The following is a 12,986-nucleotide window of genomic DNA, read 5'->3' as shown; positions in this document are numbered from 1 at the left end:
ACTAGCCCAGGCTGCCTAGAACCATGCAGGTGCCAAGTTGCTAGTGGGGCGGGGTTAGACGTCGGTGGGCGGGGCCTCGGCCGTGTGGGCGTGGCCCGATACATGGAGTGCCGTCCCTTCGCCGGCTCAGGGCAGAGCGCGCGGCAGCCTGAGCTCCCGGGAGTCCGGGATAAGCGGCGGCCCCAGCCCTGCAGCAGCTGCACCCCGGGGCCCCGGGCAGACATGCAGCAAAGGCGGGGGGGGCTGAGCCCCGGGCGGAGCCGCGGCTGCAGGCGCCGGTGAGATCGCGGGGCAGCGGGGAGCCGGCCCCGACGGGCGGGCGGTGAGGGGGGGAGCCGGGAAGACGCAGGGGGCTGGCGGCCGGCGGGGCTGGCCTCGGTGAGAAGGGGCCCGGCATCTCGGGAGGGTTTGTCCCGGGCCCAGAACCGCGCTCCGGAGCTGCGGTGGGACCCGCGCGGGACGCAGCCGGGCGCACCCAGCCCCGGCCGGGCTGGAAAAGGCAGCTCGCTCCGATGTGCGCTGGCCCGGGGCGCTCCTGGGGTGCGGGGCTCCGGGGGGCGCTGTCTGAGGAAGTGGGGGCACGGCGGGGTGCGGGGCTCCGGGGGGCGCTGTCTGGGGAAGTGGGGGCACGGCGGGGTGGGGTGCGGGGCTCCGGGGGGCGCTGTCTGAAGAAGTGGGGGGTGTGGCGGTGTGCGGGGTTCCAGGGGGCGCTGTCTGAGGAAGTGGGGGCACGGCGGGGTGCGGGGTTCCGGGGGGCGCTGTCTGAGGAAGTGGGGGCACGGCGGGGTGGGGTGCGGGGCTCTGGGGGGCGCTGTCTGAGGAAGTGGGGGCACGGCCGGGTGCAGGGCTCTGGGGGGCGCTGTCTGAGGAAGTGGGGGCACGGCGGGGTGCGGGGTTCCGGGGGGGCGCTGTCTGAGGAAGTGGGGGCACGGCGGGGTGCAGGGCTCCGGGGGGGCGCTGTCTGAGGAAGTGGGGGCACGGCCGGGTGCAGGGCTCTGGGGGGTGTTGTCTGAGGAAGTGGGGGCACGGCCGGGTGCAGGGCTCTGGGGGGTGCTGTCTGAGGAAGTGGGGGCACAGCGGGGTGGGGTGCGGGGCTCTGGGGGGCGCTGTCTGAGGAAGTGGGGGCACGGCGGGGTGGGGTGCAGGGCTCCGGGGGGGCGCTGTCTGAGGAAGTGGGGGCACGGTGGGGTGCGGGGCTCCGGGGGGGCGCTGTCTGAGGAAGTGGGGGCACGGCCGGGTGCAGGGCTCTGGGGGGCGCTGTCTGAGGAAGTGGGGGCACGGCGGGGTGCGGGGCTCCGGGGGGCGCTGTCTGAGGAAGTGGGGGCACGGCGGGGTGGGGTGCGGGGCTCCGGGGGGCGCTGTCTGAAGAAGTGGGGGGTGTGGCGGTGTGCGGGGTTCCAGGGGGCGCTGTCTGAGGAAGTGGGGGCACGGCGGGGTGCGGGGTTCCGGGGGGCGCTGTCTGAGGAAGTGGGGGCACGGCGGGGTGGGGTGCGGGGCTCTGGGGGGCGCTGTCTGAGGAAGTGGGGGCACGGCCGGGTGCAGGGCTCTGGGGGGCGCTGTCTGAGGAAGTGGGGGCACGGCGGGGTGCGGGGTTCCGGGGGGGCGCTGTCTGAGGAAGTGGGGGCACGGCGGGGTGCAGGGCTCCGGGGGGGCGCTGTCTGAGGAAGTGGGGGCACGGCCGGGTGCAGGGCTCTGGGGGGTGTTGTCTGAGGAAGTGGGGGCACGGCCGGGTGCAGGGCTCTGGGGGGTGCTGTCTGAGGAAGTGGGGGCACAGCGGGGTGGGGTGCGGGGCTCTGGGGGGCGCTGTCTGAGGAAGTGGGGGCACGGCGGGGTGGGGTGCAGGGCTCCGGGGGGGCGCTGTCTGAGGAAGTGGGGGCACGGTGGGGTGCGGGGCTCCGGCGGGCGCTGTCTGAGGAAGTGGGGGGGTGTGGCGGGGTGCGGGGCTCTGGCGGGCGCTGTCTGAGGAAGTGGGGGGTGTGGCGGGGTGCGGGGTTGCGGGGGGCGCTGTCTGAGGAAGTGGGGGCACGGCCGGGTGCAGGGCTCTGGGGGGCGCTGTCTGAGGAAGTGGGGGCACGGCGGGTTGCGGGGCTCTGGGGGGCGCTGTCTGAGGAAGTGGGGGCACGGCCGGGTGCAGGGCTCTGGGGGGTGCTGTCTGAGGAAGTGGGGGGCAGGGATCCAGGGGGTGCTGTCTGAGGAAGCGGGAGGCATGGCGGGGGGGTGGGGCTCCGGGGGGGCACCGTCTGAAGAAGTGGAGGCGCTGACTTTCTCATCCGTCCCTTTTTTCAGGAACTGAAGGGCAGCGCCGGCAGCCGAGGAGGAGGAAGCGAAGTTCTCAGTTGCGAGGTACGTGGCGGGGGGGGCGGTTTCCAGGGTGAGATCGGGTGAGATAAGAGCTGACCTGGTGACACTTGGGGTCAGTTCCCTTTTGCTGCTGATGTGTAACCGCCAGAGCTAGGGGCCGGCAACTCTGTCTGCATCTACCCTGCCCCCCCCAGCCTGGTCCAGGGGGCAGGCTGGAAACCACAGCTGGAGCTGGGCGTCTGTGCTCCCAAAGGCCCTGCATTGACAGCCCCCCGGGATGGGGCGGTGCTGGCCACCACGCTGGGGAGGATTTCGTCCTTGCGGGTGTAACTACCGACCTCCGTGACGCAGCAGCTTGGCCTCTGGCATGTCACAGGTTGCGGTGACTTTCAAAGGGGCCTATTTACTTTCCCTCTCCTCCGCCAGAAAGAAAAGTCATTCGAACGCACCTTGTATCCGCGCCCTCTCAGACCCACCGCTCCCTGTGCCCGCAGCGGCCTGGGCTGAATCCAGCAACCGTAGCCGTGGTGCCTGTCCCAGCCTGGGGACTTCATTTTGTCTGGGTATTTGAAGTAGAAGTCCCAAATTTACAGCAGGGGTTCAGCCTGGCCCCTCTTATTTGGAGGTGCAATTGAACCCTGCAAGACTGAACTCCGCTCCCCTCCACCCCAGCTGGGGAGTGTTGTGTGCAGAAGTTAGCAGCTGGGTGGCTAAGTACAGGGTCTGCGGCTCCAAATATTTGTTCTCGCAATTGGAGCCTGTAGAAAGGGGAGCCTGAACTTTTGGAAATACGATGCTAACTCATAGTCCCGTGTCTAGACAGTGCTACGGAAAATGGGCATCTTTAAATACCCCCTGCCCCGTTCACTATGAAAACGGACACAAGAGAAGAGTCCCCCGGTGGTCGAAGGAAGGGAAGGAGGCTCGGAGTCTAGTTCCTCGCAGACGCGCTTTAGTACCGAACGTCCACCTCTGCAGAGACTCCCTGGCTGACCCCCCTGGGCCCTGGTGGCTGAGCAGTGTATGGGGGAAGCTTGCAGGGACTCCCTTGTCTGCTGCGCCGTTTCGATGGCAAAGGGTCTCCCCTTTCCCCGCCTTTTAATCTGGACCCTTTTGCTGGTACGAAATGCGTCCAAACAAGTTGAGGGGCGACATGAAAGAAAACCAGAAAGTAAAACTCAGCAGATTCTGCCCCGGGGTTTTCGGTCTTTTTTCATTTGCCGACCCCTACCATGGTTCACATGGAGGTGCAGGACCCTTTAGAAAGTCCGTGTAGTCTGGGGACCCGCGGACAACAGGTTGAAAACGGGTGGGAATGGTTGACCGGTTACTGGGTGATGTTTCCGGTTATGGTTAACTGGTGGCCCAGCTTGGCCAGAGCATCCTTCAGCCATGGTGGGGGGACTGCTCGAGCCTGGCCTGAGCAGCCCCCTCCCACCCCCGGTTAACCGGTTAACTGACTAAACAGGAGTTTACATCCCTAGTTGAAAGCCGCTGTCCTCGGGCTGTCGGGAAAGTGTCATCCAGGCTGCTGCCGAGGGCTACAACGGCAACGTTTGGTGCTCTCTACCTGCATAAAACGTCCAGGGCCAAGCCCAGAGGCTGGGGTAACCCCCAAAACTCCCAGTGCCTGGCTGAGGCCGGGCTGCAGGGGCTGGCCTGCGAACACCTGGCCGGAGTGAGCCCTCGAGGCCAGGCCGCAGCCTTGGGTTCAAACGCCCTCCACTGCGGCGCCTTCGTTTTCCCTTTCTAGAGAGTGATTGCGGCTCCGGGCTTTGCTCCCTGCCCGAGGGGTCTTCGGAGAGACGGCGGCAAGGGTCCGTCAGTCTGGGGGTGAGAAAGGAGGGGCCCAGCAGCTCGCTGGAGGGGGGCTTTGCCACCGCTTGGTCGGAGACTGTTCAAAGGTCGGAGACTGTATTGCAGTGTGGGGCGGGGGTGCTGGAACGATTTTTGGAGGGAGGGGCACATCCTCCTGGACTCAGAGGGGGGAGATCCAGGGGCGGGAGGCAGGGCCCGAGTCTCTGCTGTTTAGAGCAATGCAGTTTTACCTGTGGGCGGGCTGCCGGGCTCTTTCCAAAATGGAGAACTGCTTTCAAGCGCCTTTCAGCTGGCTGTTCTCAACCTCACCTGGGGCTCAGGTCCAGGCCTCATCCTGAGAGGCGCTCTGAGCCTGCTGGGAGCCAGGGGTGCTCCCGGCCCTGCAGGACCACGCCCAAGCTGTCTGCCTGTTCCACGGCGCCCCGGGCTTGCAGCGTGGTTCTCTTCTCTTTCCGTCCGCAGCCCTAGGCAGCTTCTCCTTTCTCGCCTGCTAAGCGAAGTCTCCCCAGGACATTAGGAAGCCGCATTTCCTGCCGGCTCTGCTTGCCGCGTGGGCCCTGCTGACACTCGAAAAGTTCGCTGACCTCTCGGGGGGGACTTTAGAAAGGCCAGCGCCGAGGGAGGGCCAATAGCCGCCCAGCCTAGCTCCTCACCGCCCTCTTACGTGAGGAACCCAGGAGCCGCAGAGGGGGCGAGGGCCACGCGGGAGGCAGGTGTAACAGGCCGAGGGTTAGGGATCAGTGACGGTGAATAGCGGGAATTGCTCCTGGAGGCAGTGGAGGAGTCTGCTGAGGAAGGTGGCCGAAGCCCCATCGCTGGGGAGGTTTAGGTTCCAGGCTGCACCCCGCTCGAGAGAGCGTGCAGTCAGTCTTGCTTATCAGCGTCTATTGAATTTACAGAAAACAAAGCCTTTGCCTTGTGAAGCCTTCAGTAAGGCTTCGTTTTACCGAGCGCCCTTGTTCCCGTTAGCTGTGGAGAGCTTTTCTACGGCAATGGCCATCTGACAGCTGGTGCTCTGTTTAAAGATGGTAATAACTGTCCTTTTTTGGGGGCGGGAAAGCGAAACGAGGAGTTGAAATGGTCTGGAGCTGCTGCTATTAAAGTCCAGCCCCATTTCCTGGAAGATAAAACAAGGCAAACATGCAAGAGCCGAAAGGACAGAAAAATGCAACAGGCCACGGGACCTCACTCACCTACTCCCAAAACAGACCCATAGCCTCTGGCCGAGTGACTGCCACCCCCACATCACGGTATAAAGGCTTCTTGCTACAGACGATCCACCATCTACACTAGTTTAACCCTGCAAGTGGCCCATGCCCCCTGCTGCAGAGGAAGGTGAAAACCCCCCAGGGTCTCTGCCACGGCGCCTTCCCCAGATGTGCAGGCCTGTCAGTTACCCCACCCCCGGCCCTGCTGTGCTCCAGTGGGTTTGCGGGGAGTGGGTGTGAGTGTGAGTCACGGTGAGGGAGACCGGGGCATGGCGGTTGTTTGCTATTACAGGGGAAGGGACTCTGACCTGGGGGGAAATTCTTTCTTGCCCCCAAATCTGGTGATCAGTTAGACCTTGAGCATGGGGGCAAGACCCAGCAGCCGAGCACCTCGGGAAGAATACTGTGTACAGATGTGGTCTCCTCACCTCAAAAAAGATATTTTGGCCTTGGAAAGGGTTCAGAAAAGGGCAACTAAAAATGATTAGGGGTTTGGAACAGGTCCCCTATGAAGAGGTTAAAAGGACTGGGATTTTTCAGTTTAGTAAAGAGGAGACTGAGAGGGGATATGATAGAGGTCTATAAAATCAGGAGTGGTGTGGAGAGGGCGAATAAAGAAAAGTTATTTATTAGTTCCCATAATAAAAGAACTAGAGGATACCAAATTAAGTTAATGGGTAGCAGATTTAAAACTAATAAAGAAAGTTCTTCTGTAGTCAACCTGTGGAACTCCTTGCCAGAGGAGGCTGCGAAGGCGAGGACTATAACAGAGTTTAAAGACAAACTAGATAATTTCATGGAGCTTAGGTCCATAAAAGGCTGTTAGAGGCTGGAGAAGGATGGCAGGAGACAAATCGCTTGTTCATTGTCTTCGGTCCACCCCCTGTGGGGCACCTGGTGCTGGCCGCTGTCGGCAGACAGGCTACTGGGCTAGATGGACCTTTGGTCTGACCCAGTCTGGCCGTTTTTAGGTTCTTAAGAATTCTCCCACCTAGTGCCCCGTCTCCAGCTGTTGGGGGATGTGCTGCCGGCAGTCGCGAATGGCCTGCAATAGCATGTAGCCCATCTTGTGCCACCCCCCGCAATCCCATCCGGCTCTGTCTCCTCTCCAGTCCGGTTTTATGCCCCACTGCTCCCCCGTTCAGAAGGCCCCGCCTGCGACAGTCCCGGTTGTGACACTGCTGCCCCTGGGAATCCAGCCGTGTGAATGGGGGGCCATGAAACCTTCATGACACTTTCCACTGAGGTTTTATTTTGAAGCAACCCCCCACCCCAACCACTGGTTTTGATGCAAATTTTAGATACGGCCCCGTTGCGCAAATAGAGCAGCGCTGACTCCTCGCTGTGAAAGTCCCCGGCCCGCGGGGATGGGGGCTGCCTGTGAGCTCTGCGGCTCAGACCCGGGGCTATTTAAAACCCCGCTATCAGCGAGTCTACTGCCTCCAGCCTGTGACCAAAGCCACAACGTGGCAGCCCTTGGTGTGAGATGACTCAAATAGCCGGCAGGGCGATGGACACTAGCTGAGCACACAGCAGAGTCTGGAGTTATGCAGGACTGCCCCAGGGGTGGCTTGGATTGGGGGGAGGGGTAATTGTTTTTGGGGGGGGTCCACTCCAAGAATTTGGTAAGTAGTCAAGGGCTGTGCTCTTCCATTATATTAATGGGGGAGGTGTGGGGTTTTGGATGGAGGTTGGGTGCAGAAGAGAGCTTGGGGTAGGGAATTGGGGTGCAGGAGGTTGGGTGCAGAAGAGAGCTCAGGGTAGGGAATTGGGGTGCAGGAGGTTGGGTGCAGAAGAGAGCTCGGGGTAGGGAATTGGGGTGCAGGAGGTTGGGTGCAGAAGAGAGCTTGGGGTAGGGAATTGGGGTGCAGGAGGTTGGGTGCAGAAGAGAGCTCAGGGTAGGGAATTGGGGTGCAGGAGGTTGGGTGCAGAAGAGAGCTCAGGGTAGGGAATTGGGGTGCAGGGTCTGGCAGGGGGTTGTGACCTGGGGCAAGGGATTGGGGTGCAGGATCTGGGAGAGAGTTTAGGTGAAGGAGGTGGCTGTGACCTGGGGCAGGGGATCGGGGTGCAGGAGGGGGTGCAGAGTCTGGGAGGGGGCTGTGACCTGGGGCAGGGGATCGGGGTGCAGGAGGGGGTGCAGAGTCTGGGAGGGGGCTGTGACCTGGGGCAGGGGATCGGGGTGCAGGAGGGGGTGCAGAGTCTGGGAGGGGGCTGTGACCTGGGGCAGGGGATCGGGGTGCAGGAGGGGGTGCAGAGTCTGGGAGGGGGTTGTGACCTGGGGCAGGGGATCGGGGTGCAGGGTCCGGGAAGGGATATTGGTGCAGGGGTGGAGGTGCAGAGGATTTGGGTTGTGTCTGGGGCGGGCGCATGGCCTCCCTTCCCTCCCAGGGCAGCAGAGAAGCTATGTTTGGAGATACAGGCGTCTCTGTGGGGGCGGAAGTGTGTTGTTTTAACAAGGATTCTCGTTATCGGGCCACATCCTGCTGCCCTTGCTCCTCAATTGCAATTCGCACCGAAGCTGATGGGACGTGCACCTCGCAGGATCGGGGCCAGCGGGGGTCTTGTCTCTGTACAGGCCCTGGGTTGGGTCTGTTGTTGGCATCTCAGTCCCCAAAAGTCCTCCCAGGCAGGCAGCACGAGGGGCCGCGGCCGGGAGCAGGCTGCCAGGGCTGGGCCGTTCGAGGAGTCTTCTCTCTGCTCTGTGAACCAGAACGGTGGGGAACGGGGTGTCCTTGCTCCCCGCTTGCTCCGCTCTGCCAGAGCCGCTGACTTTGGTCTGCCGTTTGCCAGTGCCCTGAGACGGCCGGGGAGAATGTGTGTCCTCCAGGCCTGGCCCCCCTTCCTGCATGGGTCTGCACAGCCCCCATGCTCTCTCCCACCCTTCCTTTGGGCCTCTCCCTGCTGCCTCGCCCTGGGGAAGTGCCCCACCGAGACGTCCCTTTTCTCTGAATCAAGGACATTTAAACCCATCCCCTCGTTTCATCCTGATGTTCTAGCCCTTCCTCAGACCGCCGGCCATGCCCCCTCCTGCCCCTCGCCGTGCCCTGGCGAATGGTACTTTGTAAGCGCCGTGGGGTCGGGGTTCCTTCCCCTTTGGGAAGTTTTCACCGTGTCCGTGGGCACCGTGAGAAGTCGCAATGCATCTGAATGACGCTCCTGCTGCACGGGTGAGCTCACCCCAGGCTGCCTAGACTTAGGGAGAGATTTCCCCCGGCGGATTTTTCTGCCATCACCAGGGTGGGGTTTTCCAGCGCTGGCGACCGAGCAGGCGAGGGTGTGGTGTGGTGCCGGCTCCGGAGGCGTGAGGCCGGGATCTGCTGGTGTCGAAGGGGTTTCCTTTCTGCGCGACCTGCCGCCCTGAGCGCTCTTTTTTTCTCTTCTTTCAGCGGCAGGATGGGTTGCGCCAAGTCAAAGGTGGCCCAAGTCCACCACAAGGACTCGAAAACCGAGCCTGGGCCTGGGCCCGTGCAGCCGCACTATGTGAAAGACCCCACGTCCGGGATCAAGAAAGTGAGTGGGGACGTTGGCGGGGGGGGCGGATGCCCCTGTGTTTGCGGATGGGTCAAGGCCCGGGGAAGAGGGAGGCGGGTCAGAAGGCAGCTGCTAGAGAGAAAAGGAGCTGCTGCCGCTCTCCCCTACCCCGCCCCACGCCAAGGTCTCTTGGTTTGGATTTGCCCTAGGCAGTGGGGCAGCCTGGCTTGGGGGCATGTGGGCCCGGGACACCCGGAGGAGACTCTTGTCCCCGGTGCCTGTGGCTGCGGGCAATGCCAGTTTATTCGGGGCTGGTACTGCAAATGTTGCAGCCGTTCCTGGGGCCGGGGAGGCGGGTACGCTGCGGGCGACGAAGACGCTAATGGAGACTGAAAAGGAAAGGGAGGGGTCAGAGAACCCTAGAATCCTGGGGCCACCGAGTCCAGCCCTCGCCCCCCCCGCCCGCCCAAAGCAGAGATGTGAAGGACGAGTCGCTCCCCCCCCCCCCCCATGCTGCCTCTATCACAAAGAGGCAGTGGGGGGGAAGAGAGAAGAGGGGGAGCATCAGCGGCCCCGCTGTGTGGAGCCTGGTGCCAGGGCTCCATGTGGTGCTGCCGCTTTGAAACGCCGCAGGGAGCACGGGGCCAGCGGGGGCTGCTTGAGTCCCCCGCTGGCCCCATGCTCCCTGCAGCGCCTTCGCCTTTCAAGTGTAGCCACAGCCCTAAGTCTGTGTCTACGCTGCAGAGGCGCTTTATCGACTAATCGAATAGTCGATGCAAAATGCACCAACTATTCAATTAGCCGATGAATCTAAATTTAACATCCCTAGCCCAAGGCAGGACCACGCCCAACTCAATCAGCCCAGCCAGGGCTTGGTCCAGCCGGGACTTAAACACCTCTAGGGATGGAGATTCCGCCCCCTCCAAAGCCCATCCCGGCGCTTCCCCGCCCGCCTAGGGACTAGTTAGGAGGAAACAGGAGGAGGAAGAGGCTGGAGAGAGAAGAGGAGGGGATGAAGGTTGTGGCTCCCCTGGAGGTCAGCAGTGAATGGGTTAAAGAGCGAAAATAAATATTGCCGGAGTCTGCCGTCCAGAATGGAGAGCCCCGAGATGGGGGACGGCTTTGGCGTCCACCGGAGCACGTGCTCCGTCCCACCGTCCAGCCAGGCTTTCATGGGGAGGCTCTCGGCTCTGCTCAGCCCTCTCCCTGTGCCCCCAGCGCTGTCCGCCTCTGGTCTCCATCCCACAGGGGAGTGGTGGTGGGGACTTCCTCCTCTAACCACTCCCCTCGTCTTGCTTTGCAGAACAGTAACTCCGGCCCGACTCTGCCCCACGCAGTGGATGGTACGTCTGGACGGGGGTGCGGGCAGCTGTGCAGGGAGCTAGTGTCAGAGATGAGTGTGCTGGGGCCTTCACGTCGGGGTCAAACTCTCCCAGCGTGGGGGGCCTTTGGAGCTGGGGCTTTGGGTTGGGCCCAGGAGCAGCAGAAGCACCTTAAAAGTGTGGGGGGCACCAGGGCTGCCTCTTCCCTGAGTCCCTGCCCTCACGGCATCCCTTCCCCCAAGACCCTGCCCTCCACTTGCTCCTCTCTGCCCCGCCCCCGGTAAAAAGTGAGAGGGTCAGGCCCCCCCTGTCCTTTGCCACTAGTTGGACTCCTCCCTTATGGGAGAATCCAGGTGTTGCTGCACAGCCGGGCTCTGGAAGGGTGCGTGCGATGCAGCCTCCTTTCGCCGCCGGGAACCTGGCTGCGGATCCCACTTGCGTCTGTGCACCAGCCACCGTGAGGGTCTCTTGTGTCATGACCTCGGATGCTCAGGCATGTCCCGAGCGGCCTGCCCTGGTTCATCCTCCCATGGGACCTCCCCCGCGTGTGCAGGCCTGTCAGTCGCCCCGCCCCTGCTGTGCACCAGTGGGTTTGCGGGGAGGGGACGTGTGCATGTTACTGGGAGGGAGACCAGGGCTTGGCTGCTGTTTGCTATTACAGGGGAAGGGGCTCAGCTGCCATATTGGGGTGGGCTGGGTGAATAAGGAAGGAGCCACCAGAAGGGCCTGATCCTGGCCAATCAGGGTTGCAGTCCACTGGGGCAGTGTTTCTCAAGCAGTGGGACGAGAACCCTCAGGGGTACTTGAGAGAGGTCTGGGGGGGACGTCCACACAATGGAAATTTGGAGAAAACTGAATTTTTGTTGTAAGTTTTACAGCGCTTGATTATTTTTGTACTTTTTACACCCAAAAATTTCATCTCCCGCCCGGCTACGATTAAGTAGTTTAAACAAATGTGTTGCAATGGGAGAAAAAAATGGTGTGTCTGAAAACTGTAGGTCCTGCGGGTACTTATGTTATTTTTGAAAAGGGGGTACTTTATAAAAAAAAAAAAAAAAAAAAAGGTTGAGAAACACTGCACTGGGGAATACAGCGGCTACAGAAGCGGAATTCCCTGACGGATCCACGGGGATAAGGGAGGGGTCCTCGTGACTGGTGAACAGAGAGGGACTTGAGGGCGTCTCGTGTTGGAGTCAGTGCTCCCCCTTTCCCAGGGGATCCCCTCTGCCATTCTCAGGGAAGGGGGTGTGCTCCGCCTTGCAGGCTCCGACGACAACATCGTGCTGGCCCTGTATGACTACGAAGCGATACACCAGGAGGACCTGAGCTTCCGGAAAGGAGATCAGCTGAAGGTGCTGCAGGAGTAAGTGCAGCCCTGATGCTTCTGTGTCTCCCGGGAGCCTGGCACCCCCTCGCCATGCCCTGGCTCTGCGGGTCCGGGGCAGCTGGGAAGGCTGCCTGCCCAGGCTGACTTCTCTGGGCTCCCGTGCCTGTAGAGTCCCTCTGCACCAGGGCTGCACAGCCTGGGTGCAGCATCGGAGACCCATGAGAACGGCTGCCTGTGGGGCTGGGGAGGGCAGGCAGTGCCCTGGGGGGTGACCCCCCCGCAGTGGCGGGGTGATGGGAACCGGCTCGTGTCTGCCTCTCTGCAGGTCGGGAGAGTGGTGGAGAGCGAAGGCGCTGACGGGGCAGGAAGGCTACATCCCGAGTAACTACGTGGCCCGAGTTAACTCCCTGGAGTCGGAAGAGTGAGTCTGGCGTCCGCTGGGGTGGGGCCGGGGCAACCTCGCGGCTCCCTGGGCAGCCTGCGCTCTGCTGCCGTCCCTAAGCCGCGGTGCTTCACCCCCGTCCACCACCACAGAAGCACAGAGCAACAGCAACCCTCCCCAGCCCGGGCCTTTCCGGGCACCCCCTTCCCGTTGCTGTTCTGCCGCTTCACCTGGACAAGTTAACTCCTGCCGGGCCTGCCACCCGTCTCTGCTTCCCACTTCCCCACCCACTCCCCCGCCTCCTCCTTGGGAACCACCAGCTTCCCCGGCCTGGCCCCAGACCCCCGGGGAACGAGTTGCCCTAATTCCACTGAGATCTTCGCAGCCCAGTGATGGACACTTAGGAGCCGGCCCGGCCTCGTGACCAGGGAACGACCCTGGCAAAGTAGAGCTGGGAGGCAGAACCCCCCCGGCCAGCCCAGCTGCCTGTTCCGCCCCCCTCGGCTGGGGTCCGGCCTAGGCTTGGAGGGGCAGCGTTTCAGGGCGGCGCAGGGGGCTGGGCTCAGCTCTGGTGTCGCCCGCCAGGTGGTTTTTCAAAGGTGTCAGCCGGAAAGATGCAGAGCGTCAGCTCCTGGCGCCGGGGAACATGATCGGCTCCTTCATGATCCGAGACAGCGAGACGACCAGAGGTGAGGCGGGGGCGGCCGAGGGGGGGCTGCTTCTGGCAGCCGGGGCAGGAGGAGGTGGAGGGAGTGGCGGGTGGCGGGCGATCCTGACCCAGACAACACAGCAGTTATCTGGCCTCCTCTGCTCCATCCCTCTTGCTGCTGGAGGCTGCAGTTGTGCTAAGCCATTGCTGCCACACAGTGTTGCGAAACACCCCCCCCCCCCGCCCCCCCCCACTGTGAGAGAGGGGAGGGATTGCAGGAAATGGCCCTGTCTGAGGTTAGGGGGAGGAGATGTCCAGGGAGGGCAGAGTTTATCTGCTTCTCAGCTCAGCCTTACAGCGACCCAGCCCCTGGCGAACGCATCCCTGTGTGGAAGGGGCTGAGTGCCTGCCTAGAACAGAGGCGGGGAACCTAAGGCCAGGACCTGGATCTGGCCCCCCAGGCTCTGGGCTACCTCCGCATCATTGGGGAGCCCGTGATGGTGCTCCA

At 62.7% G+C, this 12,986-nt stretch overlaps 1 protein-coding gene across 2 annotated transcripts in view; it reads left to right on the top strand.

Moving 5' to 3' along the window:
• Nucleotides 1–12,986, top strand: part of HCK (HCK proto-oncogene, Src family tyrosine kinase) — a 37,060-nt gene that overhangs the window by 8,629 nt on the left and 15,445 nt on the right. The window contains exons 1-7 of one of the 2 annotated variants that reach the window (XM_075900844.1): nucleotides 123–278; nucleotides 2,287–2,343; nucleotides 8,714–8,837; nucleotides 10,102–10,141; nucleotides 11,384–11,483; nucleotides 11,773–11,868; nucleotides 12,415–12,518. In XM_075900844.1, the coding sequence (XP_075756959.1) occupies nucleotides 8,721–8,837; nucleotides 10,102–10,141; nucleotides 11,384–11,483; nucleotides 11,773–11,868; nucleotides 12,415–12,518 (457 nt within the window). In that variant the 5' untranslated portion in view covers nucleotides 123–278; nucleotides 2,287–2,343; nucleotides 8,714–8,720. Of the gene's footprint in view, nucleotides 1–122; nucleotides 279–2,286; nucleotides 2,344–8,713; nucleotides 8,838–10,101; nucleotides 10,142–11,383; nucleotides 11,484–11,772; nucleotides 11,869–12,414; nucleotides 12,519–12,986 lie in introns of those variants that run through there. The other variant, XM_075900845.1, reaches the window with a different exon arrangement.

Source organism: Pelodiscus sinensis, chromosome 18 (genome assembly GCF_049634645.1).
Source record: "Pelodiscus sinensis isolate JC-2024 chromosome 18, ASM4963464v1, whole genome shotgun sequence".
In the NCBI taxonomy this organism is placed as follows: Eukaryota; Metazoa; Chordata; order Testudines; family Trionychidae; genus Pelodiscus; species Pelodiscus sinensis.
The sequence above is the reverse complement of the archived record's forward strand: the minus strand, read 5'-3'. Positions and strand labels throughout refer to the sequence as shown.